General features: G+C 41.5%; 1 protein-coding gene across 1 annotated transcript in view; it reads left to right on the top strand.

The window, feature by feature from the left end:
* CTNND2 (catenin delta 2) overlaps positions 1-26645 on the top strand; it is a 1220390-nt gene that overhangs the window by 421698 nt on the left and 772047 nt on the right. Inside the window, exon 10 of the mRNA XM_044295464.1 lies at positions 2316-2529. Coding sequence (XP_044151399.1) covers positions 2316-2529 — 214 coding nt within the window. The remainder of the gene's footprint in view (positions 1-2315; positions 2530-26645) is intronic.

Below are 26645 nucleotides of genomic sequence, written 5' to 3'. Positions count from 1 at the left end.
AACTGAAGGTATACAAACAACATCTCATAGCAACCATCCGTGAAAACGCATTGCATCCGCACTTGCTTGCGGATGCAATTTTCATGCAGCTCCATTAAGTTCTATGGGGCCAGCGTTGCGTGAAAATCGCAGGATATAGAACATGCTGTGATTTTCAGGCTACACATAAGTGATGCGTGAAAACCAACGCATATGTACACACTCTCATTGAAATGAATGGGTCTGGATGCACCTGCGTGGAATATTTGCTCATGTGAACCAGGCCTAAGGGTTAGTTCATATCTTGCAGATTTACTGGGTGATGACATAAACAAGTAAATCTGCATCACACTTGTCAATTGCTGATTTAATTGCACATTTGAACTCCATTAAAAATGGAAACAAATTACAAATGCTCCTCAAACAATACCAAGATAATGGGCATGTTGATGATTTAAATTTTTTTATCAACACAAGCAAATCCACATGTTAAAAATTTGGCACATGTAAATGGGAGTTGGAAAATCGAATAGACTTGTAGTGTACTGCAATTTGCTGTGAACTTGTGGTGCAGAAATCCAAAAGATACCCACAGTGTGTGACCTTAGCTTTAAAGGGGTTTTCTGGAATTTTAAAATCGATGTTCTATTCTCAGAATAGGCCATCAATATCTGATCGGCAGAGTTCCAACACCTGGTATCTCTGTAGATCTGCTATTTCAGGATGTTGGTGCGGGATCTACTCTGAAACAAATGATTGGTGAGGGTGCAGGATGTTGGACCTCTGCCGATCAAATATTGATGGACTATCCTGAGGATAGGTCATCAATATTAAAATCTCACAAAACCCCTTTAAAGTGAATTTTTTTTAAATCAGGGACTCATAATGATGGCCTGACCTCAGAATGAGTCATCAATATCTGATCAGTGTGCTCTCCGGTGAGGGCTGTGGCCTCTTCCTAGGCCAGTGACATTGCATTTATTGGTCACATAACCTAATTGTAGCTCAGTCCCATTTAAGTGAATTTGCATGAGCTGCAGTTCGGAGCACAGCTGCAATACAGTGTACATCACTGTGCTTGGTTAGGCCTGAACTGTGGCCTGTTCATACATCTTATCAGTGGGGTGCCTGGTGTTGGACCCACTAATCAGATATTGATAACCTATCCTGAGGATAGGCTATCAATATATGAATCCCAAAAAACCCCTTTAATTATTTCATCCATGTCAACAACTACTTGATAGCGTGTATACTATAGCCCAGTTCATTACATGCAATGCATTCTAAAAGTTTTCAGACGCCTTGAGTTTTTTTTTTCCCATTTTGTTATGTTGCAGCATTGTGCTAAAATAAAAAAAGAATTCCGCCTAAATGTATTACCCTTTACTAAGTACTTAGTTGAAGCACCTTTTGCAGGGATTGCAGCTCCCTGTCTTCTTAATTATGATGCCACAAGGTTTGCACACCTGGATTTGGAGATGTTCTGCCATTCTTCTATGCAGATACTCTCAAGCTCTGTCAGGTTGGATTGGGACTGTCAGTCGTCGGCCATTTTCAGGTATCTCCAGGGATGTTCGATTGGGTTCAAATCAAGGCTCTGGCTGGACCACTCAAGTTGTCACTAAGCCACTCCCTTGTTTTCTTGGCTGTTTGCTCAGGGACAATGTTTTTTTGGAAGGTAAATCTTTGACCCAGTCTGAGGTCCAGAGCACTCTGGATCAGGTTTTCATTAAAGAGGTTCTGCACTTTGTTTTAACTGATGATCTATCCTCTGGATAGATCATCTGCTTCTGATCGGCGGGGGTCTGACACCCGGGACCCCGCCGATCAGCTGTTTGAGAAGGCAGTGGCGCTGGCAGTAGCGCCACGGCCTTCTAACTGTTTACCGCTGGCCGAGCGACTAGTATCAACTAGCGTGGGCGCGGCTAAGCTCTGTTTACTTGAATGGAGCTTAGCCCCGCCTCGCCGCCTTCTCAAACAGCTGATCGGCGTGGGTCTCAGGTGTCGGACCCCCGGCGGTCAGATGCTGATGATGTATCCAGAGGATAGATCATCAGTATAAACAAAGTGCAGAACCCCTTTAAAACTATCTCTGTATTTTGTACAATTTAGCTTTCCTTCATTATGAGGTATTGAGTGCAGATTGACACGATTGACACAAGGCCACAACATAATAAAATGTGTAAAAAGTGGGTCTGAAGACTTTCTGAATGCATTGTATCTGGCTACATATGGGCTCTGAATATTCTTATATATGGATTCATATAGCTATATTTTCTTCAGGTCAGCTTTACTTGTCCTTTGAAAACAAATGCTTCTGTTAATATACATTACAGATACGAAGACAAGGTGGAATTCAATTATTAGTAGATCTTCTTGACCATCGGATGACAGATGTTCATCGGAGTGCCTGTGGAGCACTGAGGAACCTAGTTTATGGAAAAGCAAATGATGATAACAAAATTGCACTGAAAAATTGTGGTGGTATTCCAGCGTTAGTACGACTACTTCGAAAAGCCACAGATTTGGAAATCAGAGAACTAGTAACAGGTAGGATAGATTTTGTTTTGCTAAACTACAGTTAACATTGTAAATATTTCCTTCAGTGTTGTTTTATTAACCACTTCCTGACCTCCCATAGGATATAAACGTCCTATGGGCGGTTGTTTATCTCTAAATGGATGTTCTAAAACGTCCATTCAGAGATGGCAGCTGCACGCTAATTGAGAGAAGTTCCCAGGTGTCCCTGCCTTCTAGATTGCTGTCTCGGCCCGGTGGTCATGTGACCACTGGGGTCGGGTCTTTCACAGACAGCGTTGTATAGTGCTGTACACCCTATCTGGGGGGTGTATTTTCCCTGTCACTGGGGCTACTATGTCAGCCCCAGTTACTGGAAAAATCAATAGTGAAAGTGAAGTTAAATGTCCCCCAGAGGTCTTGTTTGACCTTATGGGGACACAAAGTGTAAAATAAAAAATAAATAAAAATAAAGTGTTTTTTCCCCTAATTAAGTAATAAAAAAAAGGTTAAAACTAGAAAATAATAAATTATACATATTTGGTATTGCCGTGTCAGTGACAGTCAACACCAAGTGATCAAAAAGGTGTATTTCCCACAAAATTGTACTAATAAAACCTTCACCTCATCCCGCAAAAAATGAGCCCCTACATAAGAAAATCATTTAAAAAATAAAAAAAACTATAGCTCTCAGAACATGGAGACATTAAAACATCATTTTTTGTTTCGAAAAATGCTATTAGTGTTAAGTGATTTTTTTTTTAAGTATGCATATTAGGTATCGCCGCATCAGTAGTAAACGGCTCTATAAAATTATCACATGACTTAACCACTCACATGAACACCTTAATAAAAATAAAATAAAGACAGTGCCAAGAAAGCAATTTTTTTGTCACCTAACATCACATAATGTGCAACACCAAGCGATCAGAAAGGCGTATGCCCCCCAAAATAATACCAATCAAACCGTTACCTCATCCCACAAAAAATTAGACCCTAACTAATACAATCTGTCAAAAAAGAAAAAAAGCTATGGCTCTCAGACTGTGGAATGCAATAGGAGAAGCGAAAAAAGAGGTTGAGTAATTCCAAAAAGGCGCCAGAGGGATGGAGAAGATGCTAGTGTAGATAAAGGTAAATAAAATAGCACCACCGTCTACGTGCCGTTCAGTAACTATTTAGGGAAGGCAGCACAAGTGTTATAGAGAAGTGAAAAAATATTTTTCAATCCAAATAGACAAATACCAATAATGGATGAAACACGTCTGGTGGTTCCAAACCAACTGAATGGATCCAACTGGACGTGATTAAAAAAAAAGAAAACACCATAGTAGGCGCCACTCCCAAGAGTATGGAGGAGATAGGTGTGGTAAATAATACCCCCTTATACCAGATGATGGTAATAATACAGAATAATCTCCTAAGAGGAGGTTGGTGATTCTGAAAGTTAGAGTACTCACTTCACAGGGTAAAGCTCAAGACACCCGTGACTAACTGCCTAGTTTATGTATTAGTATATGTATTAAGTATTGCCGTGCCCGTTACAATCTGCTTATAAAAATATCACATGACTTAACCCCTCAGATGAACACTGTAAAAATAAATAAATAAAAACTGTGCTAAAACAACCAATTTTTTGGTCACCTTGCCCCATAAATTGTAATAATAAATGTTCAAAATATCATATGTACCGTATTTTTCGCCGTATAAGACGCAATTCCCCCCCCCCCCAAAAGTGGGGGGAAAATAGCACTGCGTCTTATACGGCGAATGCTGCTGATTTTGCTGCGTTTTCAATGATACACCCGCCGCGTGGCATCAGCTGTGAGGGAGGAGGGGCTGGGGGCCGACATCTGCTTTTATAATGACAGCTGGGCCCGTGCAGTGACTGTATTCTACTACACGGGCCCCGCTCACTGTATAATCCTATGTCTAATAGTTAATTGTATGTAATCGCATAAGGAGCGCTGTGTATTACTGGTACTTACAACTACAAGCGCTCGCCGCTCGGTAGGCAGAGAGGAGGGAGGAGGCAGGCCGGGAGGACGGGCGCTGGCAGTGTGAGTCATACGTCACGCGCCTGCGCTGCCCACTTTATGAATGAAGCAGGTGGCGTGGGCGCATGACGTATGACTCACACTGCCAGCGGCTGTCCTCCCGGCCTGCCTCCTCCCTCCTCTCTGCCTAACGAGTGGCGAACGCTTGTAGTTGTAAGTACTGTAATACACAGCGCTCATTATGCGATTACATACAATTACAATGAACTATTAGTGATAGGATTATACAGTCACTGCACGGGCCCCGCTGTCATTATAAAAGCAGATGCCGGCCCCCAGCCCTGTATTGAGGGTCATTCACTACAGGGACACTTATGAAGGGGATCTGTGGATGACACATAGCATAAGATGCTATATATGTGTCATCCACAGATCCCCCCCCATAACTGTCATACACAGTGCCATCCAGAGAGCCCAATAAGAGCCACCCACAGATCCCCCATAAGTGTCACCCACAGATCCCCCATAAATGTCACCCACAGATCCCCATAACAGTGCTTCACCCACAGATCCCCCATAACAGTGCGTCACCCACAGATCCCCCATAAGTGTCACCCACAGATCCCCTATAAGTGTCACCCACAGATCCCCCATAACAGTGCATCACCCACAGATCCCCCATAACAGTGCGCCATCCACAGATCCCCCATAACAGTGCCATCCACAGACCACAATTAGTTCAAAACCCACCAAAAGCACACCTTTTGGTTCAAATTTTTTTTTTCTTATTTTCCTCCTCAAAAACCTAGGTGCGCCTTATGGGCCGGTGCGTCTTATAGGGCGAAAAATACGGTACCCAAAAATGGTACCAATAAAGACATCAACTTTTCCTACAAAAAACGAGCCCCTGCACAAGACGATTGGCAGAAAATAAAATATGGCGTTAAAAAAACTAAGACACAAAAACTATTTTCTTTCAAAAATGCTTTATTATGTAAAACTGAAACAAAGAAAGTAGACATATTTGATATTATTGTGTCCGTAACAACCTGCTCTTTAAAAATAGCGTATGAGCTACCCTGTCAGATGAATGTTGTAAAAAATTAAAAAATAAAACAGTGCCAAAATAGCCTTTTTTTGTTACATTGCCTCACAAAAAATTTAATATAGAGCAATTCAAAATCATATGCACCCCAAAATAGTACCAATAAAACTGGCACCTTATTCCCTAGTTTCCAAAATGGGGTCAACTTTTGGGAGTTTCTACTGTAAGGGTGCATTAGGGGGGGCTTCAAATGGGACATGGCATCTAAAAACCAGTTCAGCAAAATCTTCTAAAAACCATCATTTTCTTCTGCGCCATGCCGTGTGCCCTTACATCAGTTTATGACCACATCTGGGGTGTTTATGTAAACTGCAGAATCAGGGTAATAAATATTGAGTTTTGTTTGGCTGTTAAAGAAAAAAATGGATTAAAATGGAAAATCTGCCAAAAAAGGGAAATTTAGAAATTTCATCTCCATTTTCCTTTCATTCTTGTGGAACATCTAAAAGGTTAACAAAGTTTGTAAAATGAGTTTTGAGTAACTTGAAGGTGCAGTTTCTACAATGAGGTCATTTATTTCGACCATTTAAGCCACACAAAGTGATTTCAGACCTGAACTGGTCCTTTAAAAAGTTTGTTTTGGAAATTTTCTTAAAAATTAAGAATTGCTTCTAAAATTCTAAGCCTTCTAACGTCTTAAAAAAATGAAATGACATTTACAAAATGATGCCAACATAAAGTAGACATATGGGGAATGTTAAGTAATGAATATTTTATGAGGTATCACTGTCTGTTTTAAAAGAAGAGAAATAGAAATTTTGAAAATTGCTAATTTTTCAATTTTTTTATAAATTTGGGATTTTTTCATAAATAAAAGTGAAATATATATTGACTCAAATTTATGACATGTAGTATCATGAAGTACATTGTGTCACAAGAAAACATCTCATGAAGTACATTGTGTCACAACATCTCAGAATGGCTTGGATAAATAAAAGTGTTTCAAAACTATTACCACATAAAGTGACACATGTCAGATTTTCAAAATTAGACCTAGTCAGGAAGGGAGCAAATGGCCCGGTCTGGAAGTAGTAAAGTTTATAAAAAAAGATATGCAATAACTGTCAGATTGGTGGAGGTACTGCATCCTACATATTCTCAACAGTGTGGCTTCCAGTTTTTTTTCCTTGAAGAGAAGCCGCATGTGCCATTTTTCTCTATAATGGTCATTACACTGCATGTTAAAGGGTTTGTCCCGTTAATAATATTTTACAGTTTTCAAATCAGCACCTAGGTCTGAATACTTTTATAATTGCATGTAATTAAAAGTTTATTATAGCTACTGAGTTATTCAGTGAAATTTATCTGTATAGCGCTACCTACTGTTTGTTCTTTTTCTAATTTCTCTATCCTGCTTTCTGAGATGGAAGCACTTGCTCAGTTTCTTCCCATAAGTGCTGACTGCAAACAGTCCACACCCTTTGAAAAAGGACATGCCCCCTCTGCTGCAAGCTTGAAATAAATATAACAAAATAATTGGAGCAATGAATGGGGAGATAACCCCTTTAAGATTTGATTTACATCCAAGTACACTTTGATTTTAATTTAGGTAACCTGAAATTTTGATTAAGTGCATGTTTCTATTAGGTTCATAAAATATTCTTGAGATGAACATGTATAACAAATGAAAGTAGAAATTGAAAATATATAAGAGAATATATATAATGTATAAGCTTTCCCATTACACACCTACCAACTGTTGAAAAGCCCAAGAAAGAGTGTAGTGTGCCACAGCTTTTTACACTAAGGCTACTTTCACACCTGCGTTTAGGTGAGGATCCGTCTGATATCTGCACAGACGGATCTGCACCTATAATGAAAACGCTTGTATCCGTTCAGAAAGGATCCGTTTGCATTACCATGAACAAAAAAACATTTTTGAATTTTTTTTTGTTCATGATAATGTAAACGGATTCGTTTTGACTTACATTGAAAGTCAATGGGAGGCGGATCTGTTTTCAATTGCACCCTATTGTGTCAGTAAAAACAGATCCGTCCCCATTGACTTACATTGTAAGTCAGGACGGATCCGTTTGGCTCAGTTTCGTCAGACGGACATCAAAACGGAGCGCTGTGACGGACAAAGCGGAATGGAGGCTGAACGGAGGCAAACTGATGCATTCTGAATGGATCCTTATCCATTCAGAATGCATTGGGGGTGAACTGATCCGTTTTGGGCCGCTTGTGAGAGCCCTAAAACAGATCTCACAGGCGGACCCAGAAACGGCAGTGTGAAAGTAGCCTAAGTCATGCCTCTAACTCCTCCAAGTATACACACAGAATCCTAGTCAGTCTCCTTTGTGCTTTGAGCCCCCACACAGTAATAGTGCCCACACATAGTAAGAATACCCACTTAGTGTGCCAACACTCTGAGAGGTTCCCCCTAGTGTCTGACTCAGTATTAAGCCCCCTTAGTGTCTCCTTACACAGCATGAGACTCCTTCTAGCCCCTATGCAATATGTTGCAACTAAGTTCCCCCATACATCAGCATGCCCACACAGAGTAGAAAGTTCCCCTAAGTTTCCCCCATATAGTACGATGCCCCTATTAGTGCCCCCCATACATCATGAGGGCTCTTGTTTGCCCCATACTGTATGATGCTCCTTTATTTGCCCACACAGTATGAGGCCCCCATAAGTGCCCACCACAGAGTATGAGGCCACCAGAAGTGTCCTCCACAGTATAAGGCCTCATAATTGCCCCACACACAGAATGAGGACCCCATAAGTTTCCCTATACATATTGATGCCCCCTTAGTTTGAAAACTCACTTATATCAGTAGTGAAGAAAAAATACAAGTCTAGTTGCTCTGACTAAGGCCTCATGCACACAAGCAAAAGTAGAAAAGATAGTCCAGCACTTTGGGGGGGATAGCGATGCTCCGTCTTTATTGGTAAATTTTACAATCACATACGGTGGACCCCACTGCACACTTGCACATCTTAGTTGACGTGTATCGACCAGTAACTGGTCTTAGCCGTAACTAAATGTCCTATCTTAGCTCTGGACTTAAATATACACCTCCCATCTGTAACAATGAGGGGGTAGGGGATCCAACCACACAGCAAGGTAAGGCATTAACTCTGTTTCAAGCAATCACCATTAACCCTATGTGTGAAATAAGAACATTTCTAAAAATACATATAATAAATACAATACAAACACAAAGTTAAAAGATGCTCAAACAGGACATTTAGTTACAACTAAGACCAGTTACTGGTCGAAATGCGTCAACTCGGATGTGCAAGTGTGCAGTGGGGTCCAACGTATGTGATTGTAAAATTTACCAATAAAGACTGAGCATCGCTATCCCCCCCCCCCCCCCCAAAGTGCTGGACTATCTTTTCTACTTTTTATGATTGGAGAACTTTCCTGGTTCAGTCCGTGCACGGGAGACACGATATGCAGGTGAGCTGGATTTGTTTTCTACTGTTTAAACTACAAGGTTTCCGTGACTCCACCGTATAGATATTGCTCCTTTGTTTTTCTAGTAACTATCCCGGTGGACTCACGTACACTGCACTCGAAACTCTGTTTTTATAATGGCCTTTTCTTTAAATGCGACCGCAGATCCAAAGCAGACATGATATTTTCAAATACAGGAGCAGTGCTCCAGCGTTCAGCTTAACATGAAAAGTAAAATGCATGAACTGGAGAGTCTCCTCATCCAGGAAACAAAAACCTGGTGAGACCATACAAAATATCTGGAAAAAGTTATGATCCCACGAGGACTACGCATAAAAAAAAATCCCAACGACAATTATTTTTTCTTTGTGTCAGAGTGGAATGATATATTATCGTCATGTTCCCTACAATTAATGTCTTTAATTATAAAGTACGAAGGTGAGAAACTCATGAATATTCAACAGCAAATAGAGTCATGCAAATGTTCTATAAAAAAAAATATGAGTCCTCACCAGACTACTCTGTATTGACACAGAATCTGGAAACTGCTATTAAAACTTTAGAAGATAACATTATAGGAACAAAACATAGCAAGTTCCAAAGTGACACATACAATTATGGTAATGATCAAATCTACGAATAGGGTAGACGGGACAATCCTTTTCTGTTTCCTTTGAAAAATAAAGGAAACAGAAACAAAAACAAGAAATTATAAAGAAAATCTAATAGACCTATTGCCCCATACAGAGTTAGTTTCTCAGAACCAGAGACATCTGAGCTCTCCAGCGATACACAGGATTCGACTGAGGACAGCACTTCTGAGATTCAAGAGGTTATTAAATCACCTACAACATCAAATTAAAATCTAGGAAACAGCTGACTTGTTCCGATATACCAAAAAACGTGCAAGGAGGACCGGAAGGAAACTTCACAAAACCGCACATAATGGCGATGCGACAACGCAAAAAATGAATACTGATAAAGATGGTGCCATGCGGTTATTTTTTTTGAATCTATCTGAATCCAGCCTTACGAATACACAAATAGACGTTTAGTTTCTAGGTCTGCATTTTATACCTGTTGATTTCAACCTTTTCTCTACTATTTTAGACGTGAATAAATTAGTTAGAAACTTAGCTCTTAAAAGACAGTTTTATGATTTGCCACAAAGCTCTGCTGACTCGGGGACAGACCTGGAATCAGCCGCCAATTCATTTACTGGCTTGTCATTTCAAGAGCAGGTGTCCATGGTCTGCCTCACGAGCCTGCAGTTAGAAAATAGTGGAGAAGAGAGAGTGGGCCAAAGGGATTTCAAAACTAGCAGCCCTAATTATTATCCCCATAAATCGCGGACACCAGGTATGGACATTTTCCAGGAGGTGATAGAAAGAGAACTCACTGCGATACACACCAACAAATGTAATAACAAACTCTATAATCTAACCAAAGATCAATATAATGCTTTAAATGAGTTAGAGAACAGAAATGACTTGGTAATAAAAATGGTGGCTAAGGAGGGATCAGTGGTGATCATGGGTCTGGACAAGTATTATCAACAAATGATAAATCTCCTGTCCGATGCCTCCACATATAGAAAGCTAGCTGTAAATACGTTGGAAAATTATAAAAGCAAATGCATCTGCATATTAAATAAACGAAAATAACGAGGTTTTATCACTGAGAAACACTATGATTTTCTTAATGTGGAGGCAACTGTTACACCCATAGTACATGCCCTACCCAAAGTCCACAAAAATATCAACCCCCCGCTTTTGCGCCCCATAGTCTCGGGCATAGGCTAACTCGCAGAGAGATTAGGTGAATGGCTTGACACACTATTACAACCCTTAGTCAGGAGAATGCCAGGATATATTCAAGACACGTGAGATGTCCTTAGATATACATACGGTGTGTTAGATAAGCAATGGCAGGATTCTTACACATGGTTTACCCTGGATGTCATATCCCTCTATCCTTCCATTCCCCATACCATGGCTAAATTGGCGCTGGTGTACCACCTTCACAGTTATAGCAGCCATTCGGCTGACTTCATTGATTTCATTTTGGAAGTGACAACTTTTCTCCTCACACACAATTATTTTTCTTTTGATGAAAATTTTATGTCCAAATAAGTGTGTGTCAATGGGAGCTAAGTTCTCACCGTCCCTAGCCAATTTGGTCATGGCTTACTGGGAAGAAAGATATGTGTTCTCAAGGAACAACCCTTTTGTTGGCATGGTCGCCTGGTATGGCAGATATATTGATGAACTGCTCCTGATCTGGAATGCGGACATATCTGCCATGCAAGACTTCCTTCTGTATGTTAATGATAATTCATACAACCTTAGATTCACATATCATTTTCATGCATCCACCATTAATTTTCTGAATCTGACATTGATTGGCACCCGAGACAGGGTCATTGAGACCATAACTTTCCGCAAATAAATCTCGGGTAACATACTTTTAAAGGCTACTAGCCATCACCCACCTCACACCCTAAAAGCCATTCCGGTAGGAGAATTTGCAGTACCACCAAAGACTTTCTAAAAGAATCGGCGATAATTCGAGTTAGACTTGCGGACAGAGGGTACCCAGGATGGATGAGGAACAGAGGGTTTAATATAGCCTGGAATAAAACTAGAGAAGATCTGCTTTTTTCCAAAAGGCACCGTGCCAAGAGAGATAGAACTATCCCTGAACCACCAACACTGGTACTAACTTTCAGCCGTCAATTTTCAGAGATAGAAAAAGTCATTAAAAAATGCTTACCTATCCTATACGAGGATAATGTTTTTCATGACGTGCTGAAAAATGGATGCAGGGTGGTCTCTAGGAGACCCAATACCCTGGCTAACTCCCTCTCTCCTTCGCTTTTCAGACTATCCACAATAAACACATCAGGTACATGGTTGAAACATCAGGGATTTACTAAATGCGGCACCCACCCCTGCAAAACCTGCAAATACGTCCACGTTACCAGTTGCTTTAACCGCCTCCGGACCGCCTAACGCAGATGTGCGGTCCGGAGGCGGCAGCGCTGCGCAGACTGACGCATATACGCGTCATCTCGCGAGACGCGAGATGACGCGCTTTGCCGGCCCGCGCATGCGCAGTTCAGGCCGGCATTTCGTCGAGGGGGGTCGCGTCATCAGCTTGCCAGCCAATGATCGCGGCTGGCAAGCTGATGATTTAAAAAAAAAACAATCAGAGTGCCAGATAACAGATCATATTAGTAAATATGATCTGTTATATGGCTGGCCTGCTCCACTGCTGTTTTTTTTTGTTGGTTGGATCCAGCAGAGGAGCAGGCTACACAGTGAGTACACCAACACTACACACTTAGCCCCAGATCACCCCCCTGAACCCCAATTAACCCTTTGATCACCCCTTTGATCGCCCCTGTCAATCACTAGTGAAAGGAAAAAAGTGATCAGTGCAAACTGTCACTTTTTTTTTTCACTGGTATTGACCGTTAGGTTTTAGGTATAGTTTAGGCCCCTTGGTTAGGTAGTTTAGGGATCAGTTAGCGCCCAGCCCACCGCACCGCAGTCCGTTATTCGCTGATTAGCATATCGCTAATCAGCATTTGTACTTTTATAGTATCTGGAAGTGATCAAAACTGATCACGTTCAGATCTATAATTGTATTAGTGTCACTTTAGTTCTCCCTCCACCCAAAACGCAGTGTTTGCCCGATCAGGCCTGATCGGTCGCCCACACGTGCGTTCGCCCACACCCGCCCCACCACAGTGACAATTTTTATTTATTTTTTTATCACTGCACATTCACTTTACACGCACTGCGGCGATAAAAAAAAAACGGTTTTGATATTTTTTATCAACCGCAGCGGCCTTCGGTACTTCGCTAGCCTCCCCTTTGTAAGACAGGCTTGCTTTTTTTTCTTGGGTAGTCTCAGGGAATACCCCTAAATTTAGTTGCCCACATGTCAAACAGGGGGTATTCTTCTGAAGAGGCCTACAGGCTTCTGACCCAGTCGGATGAGGAATGGGAACCCTCATCTGATGAATCTAGCGGGTCAGAATACGAACCTGTAGAAAGCAGTGGCTCTCTGACCCAAAGTTCAGACGAGGAGGCTGAGGTCCCTGATAGCACCAGGCGTACCCGGCCCCGTGTCGCTAGACCGCAGGTTGTGCAGGATCCGCTTCAAGAGCAGCAGAGTGGGGCTGCTGCTGTCGGATTACGTGGTGAGGCATACACAAGCAGCGCAGCCCTCCCTGGACCTAGTACCAGCACTGCCGTACAACCTGGTGAAGTGGCGAGCACCAGAAGGGCAGTTGAAGCTGGTACGGTGGCACGAGCAGTAGTGACCCCGTCGCAGCCACCGCAAAGATGTGCCCGTAGAGCCCCTGGAATCCCTGAGGTGCTGGCAAACCCTGATTGGCAGTCCCAAACTTCAGCCGCACCTGTAGTTTTCCCTTTCACTGCCCAGTCTGGAGTTCGGGTTGAGACAGCTCAGATCGGTTCGGCCCTGGGATTTTTTGAGCTGTTCTTGACTGCGGAGCTCTTAGACATAGTTGTGGCCGAAACAAACAGGTATGCCACACAATTTATAACCGCCAACCCGGGAAGCTATCTGGTGGAAACCAGTCCAAGTTTCCGAAATTAAAACTTTTCTGGGCCTCCTCCTCAACATGGGTCTAACTAAAAAGCATGAATTGCGCTCATATTGGTCCACGAACCCAATTCATCACATGCCCATGTTCTCTGCTGCTATGTCCAGGGCACGTTTTGAGGCCATCCTGCGTTTCCTGCACTTTAGCGACAACACCGCCTCCCATCCCAGAGGCCACCCTGCTTTTGACCGGCTCCACAAAATTCAGCCCCTCATAGACCATTTCAACCTGAAATTTGCAGATTTGTATACCCCAGAGCAAAACATCTGCGTAGACGAGTCCCTGATACATTTTACCGGGCGCCTTGGCTTCAAACAATACATCCCAAGCAAGCGCGCCCAGTATGGGGTCAAATTGTATAAGCTCTGTGAAAGGGCCTCAGGCTATACCCACAAATTTCGGATCTATGAGGGAAAAGATCAGACCCTGGAGCCGGTCAGTTGCCCTGACTACCTGGGGAGCAGCGGGAAGACAGTTTGGGACTCGGTGTCACCCTTATTCGGCAAGGGGTACCATCTTTATGTGGACAATTTTTACACAAGTGTGGCCCTCTTTAGGCATTTGTTTCTAGAACGGATTGGCGCCTGTGGCACCGCGCGAACTAGTCGCGCGTGCTTCCCCCAACGGCTCGTTACCACCCGTCTTGCAAGGGGGCAGAGGGCCGCACTGTGTAACGAAGAACTGCTCGCGGTGAAATGGAGAGACAAGCGTGACGTTTACATGCTCTCCTCCATTCACGCAGACACGACAATACAAATTGAGCGAGCAACCCGTGTCATTGAAAAGCCCCTCTCAGTCCACGACTATAACCTTCACATGGGAGGGGTGGACTTCAATGACCAGATGTTGTCTCCATATTTAGTTTCCCACAGAACCAGACGCTGGTATAAGAAGGTGTCTGTATATTTAATTCAATTGGCTCTGTATAATAGTTTTGTTCTCTACAGTAAGGCTGGGAGAACTGGATCCTTCCTCAAATTTCAGGAAGAGATCATCGAGAACCTCCTGTACCCAGGAGGTTCCGTGGCCCCATCCACCAGTGTAGTTAGCCGTCTACACGAGCGACATTTCCCCAATGTCGTTCCTGGTACCTCAACCCAACCGTCACCCCGAAAAAGATGTCGTGTCTGTAGCAGGAGTGGAATAAGGCGTGACACCCGCTATTTATGTCCTGACTGTCCTGACCACCCTGCCCTATGCTTTGGAGAGTGTTTTCGGAAGTACCACTCACAGGTACACTATTAGCATAGGGATCATCTCACCAGGACAGGCACACAGGGCTATTAGGGCCCATTCACTCACACAGCTGCTGCAAACCTCTCCTTTCACCTGGGACAAAGTGCATAACGCACTTCGCCACATCTTTGGGCGATTTGCGCTTTGCACATTGACCCATGGGGAAGGAGAGGTTTGTTCTATAAAGGTAAAAAAAAAAGAAAAAAAAAGCACCAGTAAGCAAAAAGTTTAATGTTTAGTTCAAAAAGTTAAAGTTTATATATTCTGTTCCAAAGTTAATAAAATTATTGCGTTGCGGCCTGGTTTTTTCATTTTTTTTTTTTTACCTTCCAGGTGGACCAACCGATCGACTAGCTGCAGCACTGATGTGCATTCTGACAGAAGCATTGCGCTGCTGTCAGATTACACGCAAGTCGGTGTATGCAGCGCTGCAAGACGAGATTTCTACTCTGCAGTAACAGATACATTTGCCAAGACATACGAGCTGAGGAGGAGGCGGCGTTCCTATGCTTTGGCAAACACTTTGTATGTAAAAAAATAAATAAAAATCCCGACAATGATTTATTCATCCACATCGATTGATGTGAATGGAGAAATCTGGTTTGCCAGGGCATACGAGCTAAGTGGATATGGATGTTGGGCGGAGCTCCTATGTCCTGCCAGACGCCTTTCCCCTCCTTTTTTTTTGGCAGAGATTTTTTCATCCACATTGATCGATGCGAATGAAGAAATCTGTGCCGTTCATTTTTTTCTTTCAGCCCGGAGGCTGAACGGAAAAAAAAATCTCATTACCTGTATGCTCAATATAAGGAGAATAGCAGAAACTCCTAATGCTGGCCATACATGTAATGATTGCGGAGACCCTCAAATGCCAGGGCAGTACAAACACCCCACAACTGACCCCATTTTGGAAAGAAGACACCCCAAGGTATTTGCTGAGGGGCATATTGAGTAAATGAAAGATTTACATTTTTGTCCTAAGTTAGCGGAAAGTGAGACTTTGTGAGAAAAAACAAAGAACAAATCAATTTCCGCAAACTTATGCCCAAAAATTTTTTTCTATGAACTTGCCAGGCCCCTCATTGAATACCTTGGGGTGTCTTCTTTCCAAAGTGGGGTCACATGTGGGGTATTTATACTGCCCTGGCTTTTTAGGGGCCCTAAAGCGTAAGAAGAAGTCTGGGATCCAAATGTCTAAAAATGCCCTCCTAAAAGGAATTTGGACACCTTTGCGCATCTAGGCTGCAAAAAACACATCTGGTATCGCCGTACTCAGGAAAAGTTGGGGAATGTGTTTTGGGGTGTCATTTTACATATACCCATGCTGGGTGAGATAAATATCTTGGTCAAATGCCAACTTTGTATAAAAAAAATTGAAAAGTTGTCTTTTGCCAAGATATTTCTCTCACCCAGCATGGATATATGTAAAATGACACCCCAAAACACATTCCCCAACTTCTCCTGAGTACGGCGATACCAAATGTGTGACACTTTTTTGCAGCCTAGGTGGGCAAAGGGGCGCATATTCCAAAGTGCACCTTTCGGATTTCACCGGTCATTTTTTACAGATTTTGATTGCAAACTACTTCTCACACATATGGGCCGCTAAATTGCCAGGGCAGTATAACTACGCCACAAGTGACCCCATTTTGGAAAGAAGACACCCCAAGGTATTCTGTGAGGGGCATGGCGGGTTCCTAGAATTTTTTATTTTTTGTCGCAAGTTAGTGGAATATGAGACTTTGTAAGAAAAAAAAATCATCATTTTCCGCTAACTTGTGACAAAAAATAAAAACTTCTATGAACTCTGAGTGACAGGCAACAGAGGGTTGTAGTCAATGGAGAACATTCAAAACAAGGTCATGTTACCAGTGGGGTTCCACAGGGATCTGTACTGGGACCAATTTTGTTTAATATCTTCATAAGTGATATTGCAAAAGGCCTCGATGGTAAGGTTTGTCTTTTTGCTGATGACACAAAGATATGTAACAGGGTTGATGTTCCTGGAGGGAAACGCCAAATGGAAAAGGACTTAGGAAAACTAGAAGAATGGTCAGAACTCTGGCAACTGAAATTTAATGTGGATAAGTGCAAGATAATGCACCTGGGGCGTAAAAACCCAAGGGCAGAATATAGAATATTCGACACAGTCCTGACCTCAGTATCTGAGGAAAGGGATTTAGGAGTAATTATTTCAGAAGACTTAAAGGTGGGAAGACAATGTAATAAAGCAGCACGAAATGCAAGCAGAATGCTTGGATGTATAGGGAGAGGTATAAGCAGTAGAAAGAGTGAAGTGCTTATGCCGCTGTACAGAACACTGGTGAGACCTCACTTGGAGTATTGTGCGCAGTACTGGAGGCCATATCTCCAGAAGGATATAGATACTCTAGAGAGAGTTCAGAGAAGAGCTACTAAACTGGTCCATGGATTGCAGGATAAAACTTACCAGGAAAGGTTAAAAGACCTTAATATGTATAGCTTGGAAGAAAGAAGAGACCGAGGGGATATGATAGAAACTTTTAAATACATAAAGGGAATCAACTCGGTAAAGGAGGAGAGCATATTTAAAAGAAGAAAAACTACCACAAGAGGACACAGTTTTAAATTAGAGGGGCAAAGGTTTAAAAGTAATATAAGGAAGTATTACTTTACTGAGAGGGTAGTGGATGCATGGAATAGCCTTCCTGCAGAAGTGGTAGCTGCAAATACAGTGAAGGAGTTTAAGCATGCATGGGATAGGCATAAGGCCATCCTTCATATAAGATAGGGCCGGGGCTATTCATAGGATTCAGATATATTGGGCAGACTAGATGGGCCAAATGGTTCTTATCTGCCGACACATTCTATGTTTCTATGTTTCTATGTTTCTAACTCACTATGCCCATCAGTGAATACCTTAGGGTGTCTACTTTCCGAAATGGGGTCATTTGTGGGGGTTTTCTACTGTTTGGGCATTGTAGAACCTCAGAAAACATGACAGGTGCTCAGAAAGTCAGAGCTGCTTCAAAAAGCGGAAATTCACATTTTTGTACCATAGTTTGTAAACGCTATAACTTTTACCCAAACCATTTTTTTTTTTTGCCCAAACATTTTTTTTTTATCAAAGACATGTAGAACTATAAATTTAGCAAAAAAATTATATTTGGATGTCGTTTTTTTGGCAAAATTTTACAGCTGAAAGTGAAAAATGTCATTTTTTTGCCAAAAAATCGTTACATTTTGATTAATAACAAAAAAAGTAAAAATGTCAGCAGCAATAAAATACCACCAAATGAAAGCTCTATTAGTGAGAAGAAAAGGAGGTAAAATTCATTTGGGTGGTAAGTTGCATGACCGAGCGATAAACGGTGAAAGTAGTGTAGTGCAGAAGTGTAAAAAGTGGCCTGGTCATGAAGGGGGTTTTAGCTAGCGGGGTTGAAGTGGTTAAAAATGCACAAAATAATGAAACATTCCAAATAAAAAAATCACATTAACTGTAATACGATAGGTGTTATTTATATTATCAAATGCACTAGCTGTAATTTACTTTACGTAGGCAGCACTTGTAGAACATTTAAAAGATTTTTTAAGATTACGGGAAAACCTAAACTATATTACCAATCCATCTGCCATGGGCATATCTAATGTGGCTAATCATTTTATCAGAGACCATAACTGCAACCTAAATAGCTTCAGTACTTTTGCCTTCGAAAAAGTAATAGTTCCACATAGAGGAGGTAATATCAAAACAAAGATTTTAATGTATATTTATTAATTATTTTTCATGACATCCGCATGTTAATATTGTCAGCTGGAGCCATCACAGGACTCAGGACGGACGAGGACTGACATTTCTCTCTCTCTCCTCGGTTTATTTGTTCTCTGTCCTGTGTTCCTTTTCCTTTTGTTTTTACCATGGTTCACACCCTGTTCACATTATGCAATTTTTTTTCTTCAGGGTAAACGATACATGCAATTAAAACCGCAAAATAGATCAAATATATCCCCCCCCCCCCTTTTTTTTTTCGGCGATGCAATGGTTTGAGCATCTTTTAACTTTGTGTTTGTATTGTATTTATTATATGTATTTTTAGAAATGTTCTTATTTCACACATAGGGTTAATGGTGATTGCATGAAACAGAGTTAATGCCTTACCTTGCTCTGTGGCTGGATCCCCTCCCCCCTCATTGTTACAGGTGGGAGGTGTATATTTAAGTCGAAAACTAAGATAGGACATTTAGTTACTGGTCGAAACGCGTCAACTTGAATGTGCTCAAGTGTGCAGTGGATTCCACCGTATGTGATTGTTATTTTTACCAATAAAGACGGAGCATCGCTATCCGCCCCAATGTGCTGGACTATCTTTTCTACTTTTGCTGATTGGAGAATTGCCTGGTTCGGTCCATGCACGGGAGACACGATATGCAGGGTGAGCTGGATTTGTTTTCTACTCATGCACACGACCGTCGTGTGTTTTGCGGTCCGAAAATTGCGGAGCCGCAAAACACGGATGGCGCCAGCGTGCGTTCCGCAATTTGTGGAACGGCACGGACAGGCATTAATATAACTGCCTATTCTTGTCCACAAAACGGACAAGAATAGGACAGGTTATATTTTTTTTGCGGACCACAGAACGGAGCAGTGGATGCGGACAGCACACGGAGGGATGTCCGCATTTTTTGTCCGCCATCTTTTGCGGCTCTGATGCGGACCAAAACAACGTTCATGTGCATGAGGCCTAAGACGACATGCACATGAATGTTGTTTGTTTTCGTGTCTCTTCTGTTTTTTATGCGGATAAGATGTGGACCCATTAATTTCAATGGGTCCGCAAAAAATGAGGACGTGTGCTCTTCGCATCAGTATGTCTGTTCTGTAGCCCCGCAAAAAAAAATAGAACATGTCCTATTCTTGTCCGTTTTAGGCATTGTTACAATGGATCCGCAAAAAAAAAATAATGATGGCAGTTTGCGGACCGCAAAACACATACGGTCGTGTGCATGCAGCCTCAAGGACAGACTCACATTCTGCAGGAAGTACAGAGATTAGACTGCAGAGGACTGGTGTAAAGTTATTTTCTACAATGAAGCTCCCTTCAGACTGTATAGGACATGTGGAAAAATGATTATCGGAGAAGAAAAGGTGAGAGTTGTCATGAGTCCTGTCATGCCAAAATAAAAGCTTTATGAGACCATTCATGTGTGGGGTTGATTCTCATTCAAGGGAGCGGGCTCGCTCACAATTTTGCCATGAATAATGAATGGTATAAAAAAAACAAAAAAAAAAACAAGAGCACTGTCTTAGGGTTTGTTAACATCACCGTTATGGATTCCGTTATTGTTTTAGTGGAATCCATAAGACGGAAGTCAAAACTTAAGCCTTTAAGAAGCATTCCTTTTTGATCCGTCATAATAAAAGTCTATGGGCAATCGTCAGGACTTTTTTTCCCTTCTGCATAACAGAGACCAGACCGATCCGTTATGATTGCCTATAGACTTCTATTATGACGGAAAGCAAAACAGAATGAATTTTAAGGCTTCCGTTTTTCATTCCGTCATAATGCAAGTCTATAGGCAGCATAACGAATCCATCCTGGTTTCCGTTATGCCTGACTCGACTCCTGCATAATGAAAACCAGGAGGGATCCGTTATGCTGCCCATTGACTTGTATTATGAATGATCAAAACGGAATGCCTCTTATAGTCTTCCGTTTTGACTTCCATCTTATGGAATCTATAACTGTTATGTGAACAAGCCCTTACAACGATCCTGGAACAATTTTGTGATGAACAATGTTTTTAAGTAAAAGTGAAAACTAAGTTGCTTAGTGACCTTAACATTGACATTTTGTGTCCATGGTGAGGGAACTCCCCAAATCTCAATCCCATTGAGAACCTGTGTTAGATCCTGAAAAAGCAATTGGAAAAAGTCAATACTGAAATTGTGATAAACTCCAAGCACTGCTCTGATTAGGCAAGAATGGGTTGTCATCAGTCTGGCAATGTCATGAAAAAGTCAACACTATAAATATTGAGTCTTTGCAAAAACCTGATGTTTTTGTCAATAAAAAATAATCTTAGGAAATGCTTACAATTGTATTTCATTGAGCCATAGAAACATCTGACAAAATATCTAAAATCACTGAAGCAACAAGCTGTGAAAAACAAAATTTGTGTCAGTCTCAAAATTTTTGTCTATAACTGTATGTAAGTCCTAAAGACACACATACAGTTGAAGTTGGGAAATGGAGCAGCCGTACCATGGGACTGAGGCCAAAATTTAGGACTGTTTTACTGGATCCGGGATCGTTGGGAGGCATGACCATGATGCTGGAGTATCTATTTTGACCTTTTTTCATAAGGGTGTATTTTTGTCAGTATTTGTAAATCAAAATCAAAATGAGGTCCATTGTATAATCTCCTTGTTTAGATTTCATTTTGGGTTTTGGCCTCCAAATATTAACTCCTTCCCAACCGGTGCCATATATATAAGGGGCAAGAAGAAGGGAGTTAACAATACGTGCTGCTACTGACAGAGTTAACAGGAATGGGCAACAACTGCAGTGTTTCTGGTGTGCATAGAACCACACCAAAAAGAATGTAGCTGTTGCAGGATAGGACCTAGTCTGACTGGTGGTTATCACACCTTCTGGGCACATGCACTTTTAAAACTGTTTTAACTCTTTCTGACCCCTATATAGCTTTATCCACAATTTAGTCCCCAGAAGAGATGAAGTGTAGTGACAGAACATGGCATGTTGGGCAACATTAGTGGGAGCATAGGGTGCAGGACCATATCTAGAGTGAGGTTCTAGACAGGGTTGCCCTTGTCAGGACAGGTTCTCCATGGATAGGCAATTAGGCTTTTCTAGCCTCGGAGAGATTGCAGATTAAACATTGCAGGTTAAAAATTGTTATATTAAATATTAGTGACATCTCCTTACAGGGATTGTCTGGTTTAAGAAGCGCTGCGTTTACCCAGTTAGTGCACCAGAGGCCAGTGTTCTACTACAGGAGTCACATGTTATTGATGTCACATCATTACTGCAGCTGGATGAACAGAACACAGCATGGAGTACCAGAGTGTTATGCACATAAGTATTGATCAATTATTTATTGCAGGCTGATGCCCTTGTTGTTTGGTTTCCTCCTGAAACCAGACGTCCTCTTTAACTCCTTATGGACACAGCCTTATTTCACCTTAAGGACCAGGCCATTTTTTGCAAATCTGACCAGTGTCACTTTAAGTGGTGATAACTTTAAAACGCTTTGACTTATCCAGGCCATTCTGAGATTGTTTTTTCACATATTGTACTTCATGACACTGGTAAATTGAAGTAAAACGAATTCTTTTTTTTAAATACCAAATTTAGCAAAAATTTGTAAAAAAATTGCTAATTTCCAAGTTTCAATTATTCAGTTTCTCTACTCAATTAAGTTTCTCTACTTCTATAATACATAGTAATACCTGCAAAATAGTTATTACTTTACATTCCCCATATGTCTACTTCATGTTTGGATCATTTTGGGAATGATATTTTATTTTTTGGGGATGTTACAAGGCTTAGAAGTTTAGAAGCAAATCTTGAAATTTTTCAGAAATTTTCAAAAAACAGATTTTTAGGGACCAGTTCAGGTCTGAAGTCACTTTGCGAGGCTTACATAATAGAAACCACCCAAAAATGACCCCATTCTAGAAACTACACCCCTAAAGGTATTCTAAACTGATTTTACAAACTTTGTTAACCCTTTAGGTGTTCCACAAGAATTTGGCAGATTTTTTGGCAGATTTTACATTTTAATAATCTTTTTTTCAGTTACAATATTTATGTCCCTGATTCTGTAGTTTACAGAAACACCCCACATGTGGTTGTAAACCGCTGTATATGCACATGGCAGGGCGCAGAAGGAAAGGAATGCCATACAGTTTTTGGAAGGCAGGTTTTGCTGGACTGTTTTTTTTTTACACCATGTCCCATTTTAAATCCCCCTGATGCACCCCTAGAGTAGAAACTCCATAAAAGTGACCCCATCTAAGAAACTACACCCCTTTAGGATATCCAAAACTAATTTTACAAACTTTGTTAACCCTATAGGTGTTCCACAAGAATTAATGGAAAATAGAGATACAATTTCAAAATGTAACTTTTTTGTCAGATTTTCGATTTTAATATTTTTTTTAACTTTTACAAAGCAAGGGTTAGCAGCCAAAGAAAACTCAATATTTATGGCCCTGATTCTGTAGTTTACAGAAACACCCCATATGTGGTCGTAAACTACTGTACGGGCACACGGCAGGGCGCAGAAGGAAAGGAATGCCATACGGTTTTTGGAAGGCAGATTTTGCTGGACTGTTTTTTTTTGACACAATGTCTCATTTGAAGCCCCCCTGATGCAACCCTAGAGTAGAAACTCCATAAATGTTCCCCATCTAAGAAACTACACCCCTCAAGGTATTCAAAACAGATTTTTCAAACATCCTTAACCCTTTAGGTGTTCCACAAGAGTTATTGGCAAATGGAGATGAAATTTCAGAATTTCAATTTTTTTTCAAGTTTTCCATTTTAATCCATTTTTTCCAGTAACAAAGCAAGGGTTAACAGCCAAACAAAACTCAATATTTATTGCCCAGACTCTGTAGTTTACAGAAACACCTCATATGTGGTCATAAACTACTGTATGGGCACCCGGCAGGGTGCAGAAGGAAAGGAATGCCATATGATTTTTGGAAGGCAGATTTTGCTGGACTGTTTTTTTTTACACCATGTCCCATTTGAAGCCCCCCTGATGCACCCCTAGAGTAGAAACTCCATAAAAGTGACCCCATCTAAGAAACTATACCCCTTAAGGTATTCAAAACTGATTTCACAAACGTCGTTAACCCTTTAGGTGTTCCATAAGAGTTATTGGCAAATGGAGATGAAATTTCAGAATTTCATTTTTTTGGGCAAATTTTCCATTTTAATCCATTTTTGCCAGTAACAAAGAAAGGATTAACAGCCAAACAAAACTCAATATTTATGGCCCTGATTCTGTAGTTTACAGAAACACCCCATATGTGGTCGTAAACTGCTGTACGGGCATACAGCAGGGCGCAGAAGGAAAGGAATGCCATACGGTTTTTGGACAGCAGATTTTGCTGGACTTGTTTTTTGACACCATGTCCCATTTGAAGACCCCTGATGCACCCCTAGAGTAGAAACTCCAAAAAAGTGACCCTATTTTAGAAACTACGGGATAGGGTGGAAGTTTTTTTGGTACTAGTTTAGGATACATATGATTTTTGATTGCTCTATATTACACTTTTTGTGAGGCAAGATAACAAGAAATAGCTGTTTTGGCACCATTTTTATTTTTTGTTATTTACAACATTCATCTGACAGGTTAGATCATGTGGTATTTTTATAGACCAGGTTGTCACGGACGCGGCGAAACCTCATGTTTTAGTGTCTCCATAGTCTGAGAGACATAATTTTTTCAGTTTTTGGGCGATTACCTTGGGTAGGGTATGATTTTTGCCGGATGAGAAGACGGTTTGATTGGCACTATTTTGGGGTGCGTGTGGCTTTTTGATCGCTTGCTATTACACTTTTTGTGATGTAATGTGACAAAAAATTGTTTATTTAGCACAGTTTTAATTTTTTTTTTTTTTCGGTGTTCATTTGAGGGGTTAGGTCATGTGATATTTTTATAGAGCCGGTCGATACGGACGCGGTGATACCTAATATGTATACTTTTTTTTATTTATGTACGTTTTACACAATAACAGCTTTTTTCAATCCAAAAAAATTATGTTTTAGTGTCTCCATATTCTGAGCCATAGTTTTTTTTATTTTTTGGGTGATTGTTTTAGGTAGAGGCTCATTTTTTGCGGAATGAGGTGACGGTTAGATTGGTACTATTTTGGTGGTCAAACGCCTTTTTCATCGCTTGCTGTTGTACTTTTTGTTATGTAAAGTGCCAAAAAATTGTTTATTTAGCACAGTTTTTCTATTTTTTACGGTGTTCATCTGAGGGGTTAGGTCATGTGATATGTTTATAGAGCCCACTATTTTTTACCAATTTTTTTTTTACTTTATTTGGGGAAAACGATGTTTTTGTTTATTTGTACTTGAAACTTTTAATTTTTTGGGGGGAAAACTTTAGTTTTTCAACTTTTGTTCACTTAATTTTTTGTCCCACTTTGGGACTTGAACTTTTGGGGTTCTAATCCTTTACAATGCATTCCAATACTTCTGTATTGGAATGCATTGGCTGTATGAGTAATACTGTGTAAGGGTGACACCAAGTGCCAGACTGTCTTCCCACTGCTCCCCAGGTAGTCAGGGCAACCGACCGGCTCCAGGGTCTGATCTTTACCCTCATAGACTCGAAATTTGTGCGTATAGCCTGTGGCCCTTTCACAGAACTTATACAATTTGAACCCTTGCTTGGGATGTATTGTTTGAAGACAAGGCGCCCGGTAAAATGTATCAGGGACTCGTCTATGCAGATGTTTTGCTCAGGGGTATACAAATCTGGTGTTAAGGTGGTCTATGAGGGGCCGAATTTTGTGGAGCCGGTCAAAAGCTGAGTGGCCTCTGGGACGAGAGGTGCTGTTGTCACTAAAGTGCAGGAAACGCAGGATGATCTAAAATTGTGTCCTGAACATGGCAGCAGAGAACATGGGCATGTGATGAATTGGGTTCGTGGACCAATATGACCGCAATTCATGCTTTTTTGTCAGGCCCATGTTGAGAAGAATATATAGTATATTAAACCGTGGCACTCGAATTGAGTAAATGGTTGTTTTTATTTTAATTTTCCATCCAGAATAAGTAGGCTAAGGCCAGCGTTTCGATCTCATCCTGAGATCTTGTTCACGGCCTATATATTGGATGCGTCTGGTGCATTCGGAAACTTGGATGGGTTTCCACTGGAAAGACTGGGCATAAAAGCTTCCCGGGTTGGCGGCTATAAATTGAGTGGCATACCGATTTGTTTCTGCCACGACTAAGTCCAAGAGCTCCGCAGTCAAGAACAGTTCAAAAAACCACAGTGCCGATCCGATCTGAGCTGTCTCAACCCGAACTCCAGACTAGACGGTGATAGGGGGAACTACTGGTGAGGCTGAAGTTGGGGGCTGCCAATCAGGGTTTGCCAGCACCTCAGAGACTCTAGGGGCTCTTCGGGCCTGTCTGTGCGGTGGCTGCGACGGGGAAACTAATGCACGTGCCACCGTACCAGCTTCAACTGCCCTTCTGGTGCTCGCCACTTCACCATGTTGTACAGGTACGCCCTGATGTCCTTTTACTTAAGGACACAGGGCGTACCTGTAAGCCCTGTGTATTTCCGATCACCGCCGCCCGGTGTGCGGTGATCGGTACAAGGTACCTGCTCAAATCATTGAGCAGGCACCTTGGCTAAATTTGCCGTCCCGGCAATCGCTGCAAACCGCAGGTCAATTCAGACCTGCGGTTTGCGGCTTTTCATGTTGCGGGCGGCGGCAATGCTATCGGGTCCCCATGGGGCTGTAGGGGGGACCCGATGGCTTGGAAGGCAGCACAATGCCTTCCTGAGGCATCGCCGCTGACTTCCTGTGACGTGCCTGTGAGATCCAGCCCCCTGGATCTCACAGGCTGGAAGCTGTATGAGTAATACACACATTATTACTCATACAGCCAATGCATTCCAATACAGAAGTATTGGAATGCATTGTCAAGGATTAGGCCCCCAAAAGTTGAGGTCCCAAAGTGGGACAAAAAAATAAAGTGAAAAAAAAGTTGAAAAAATAAAGTTTCCCCCCAA

Source organism: Bufo gargarizans, chromosome 5 (assembly GCF_014858855.1).
Source record: "Bufo gargarizans isolate SCDJY-AF-19 chromosome 5, ASM1485885v1, whole genome shotgun sequence".
Classification (NCBI taxonomy): Eukaryota; Metazoa; Chordata; class Amphibia; order Anura; family Bufonidae; genus Bufo; species Bufo gargarizans.
The sequence above is the reverse complement of the archived record's forward strand: the minus strand, read 5'-3'. Positions and strand labels throughout refer to the sequence as shown.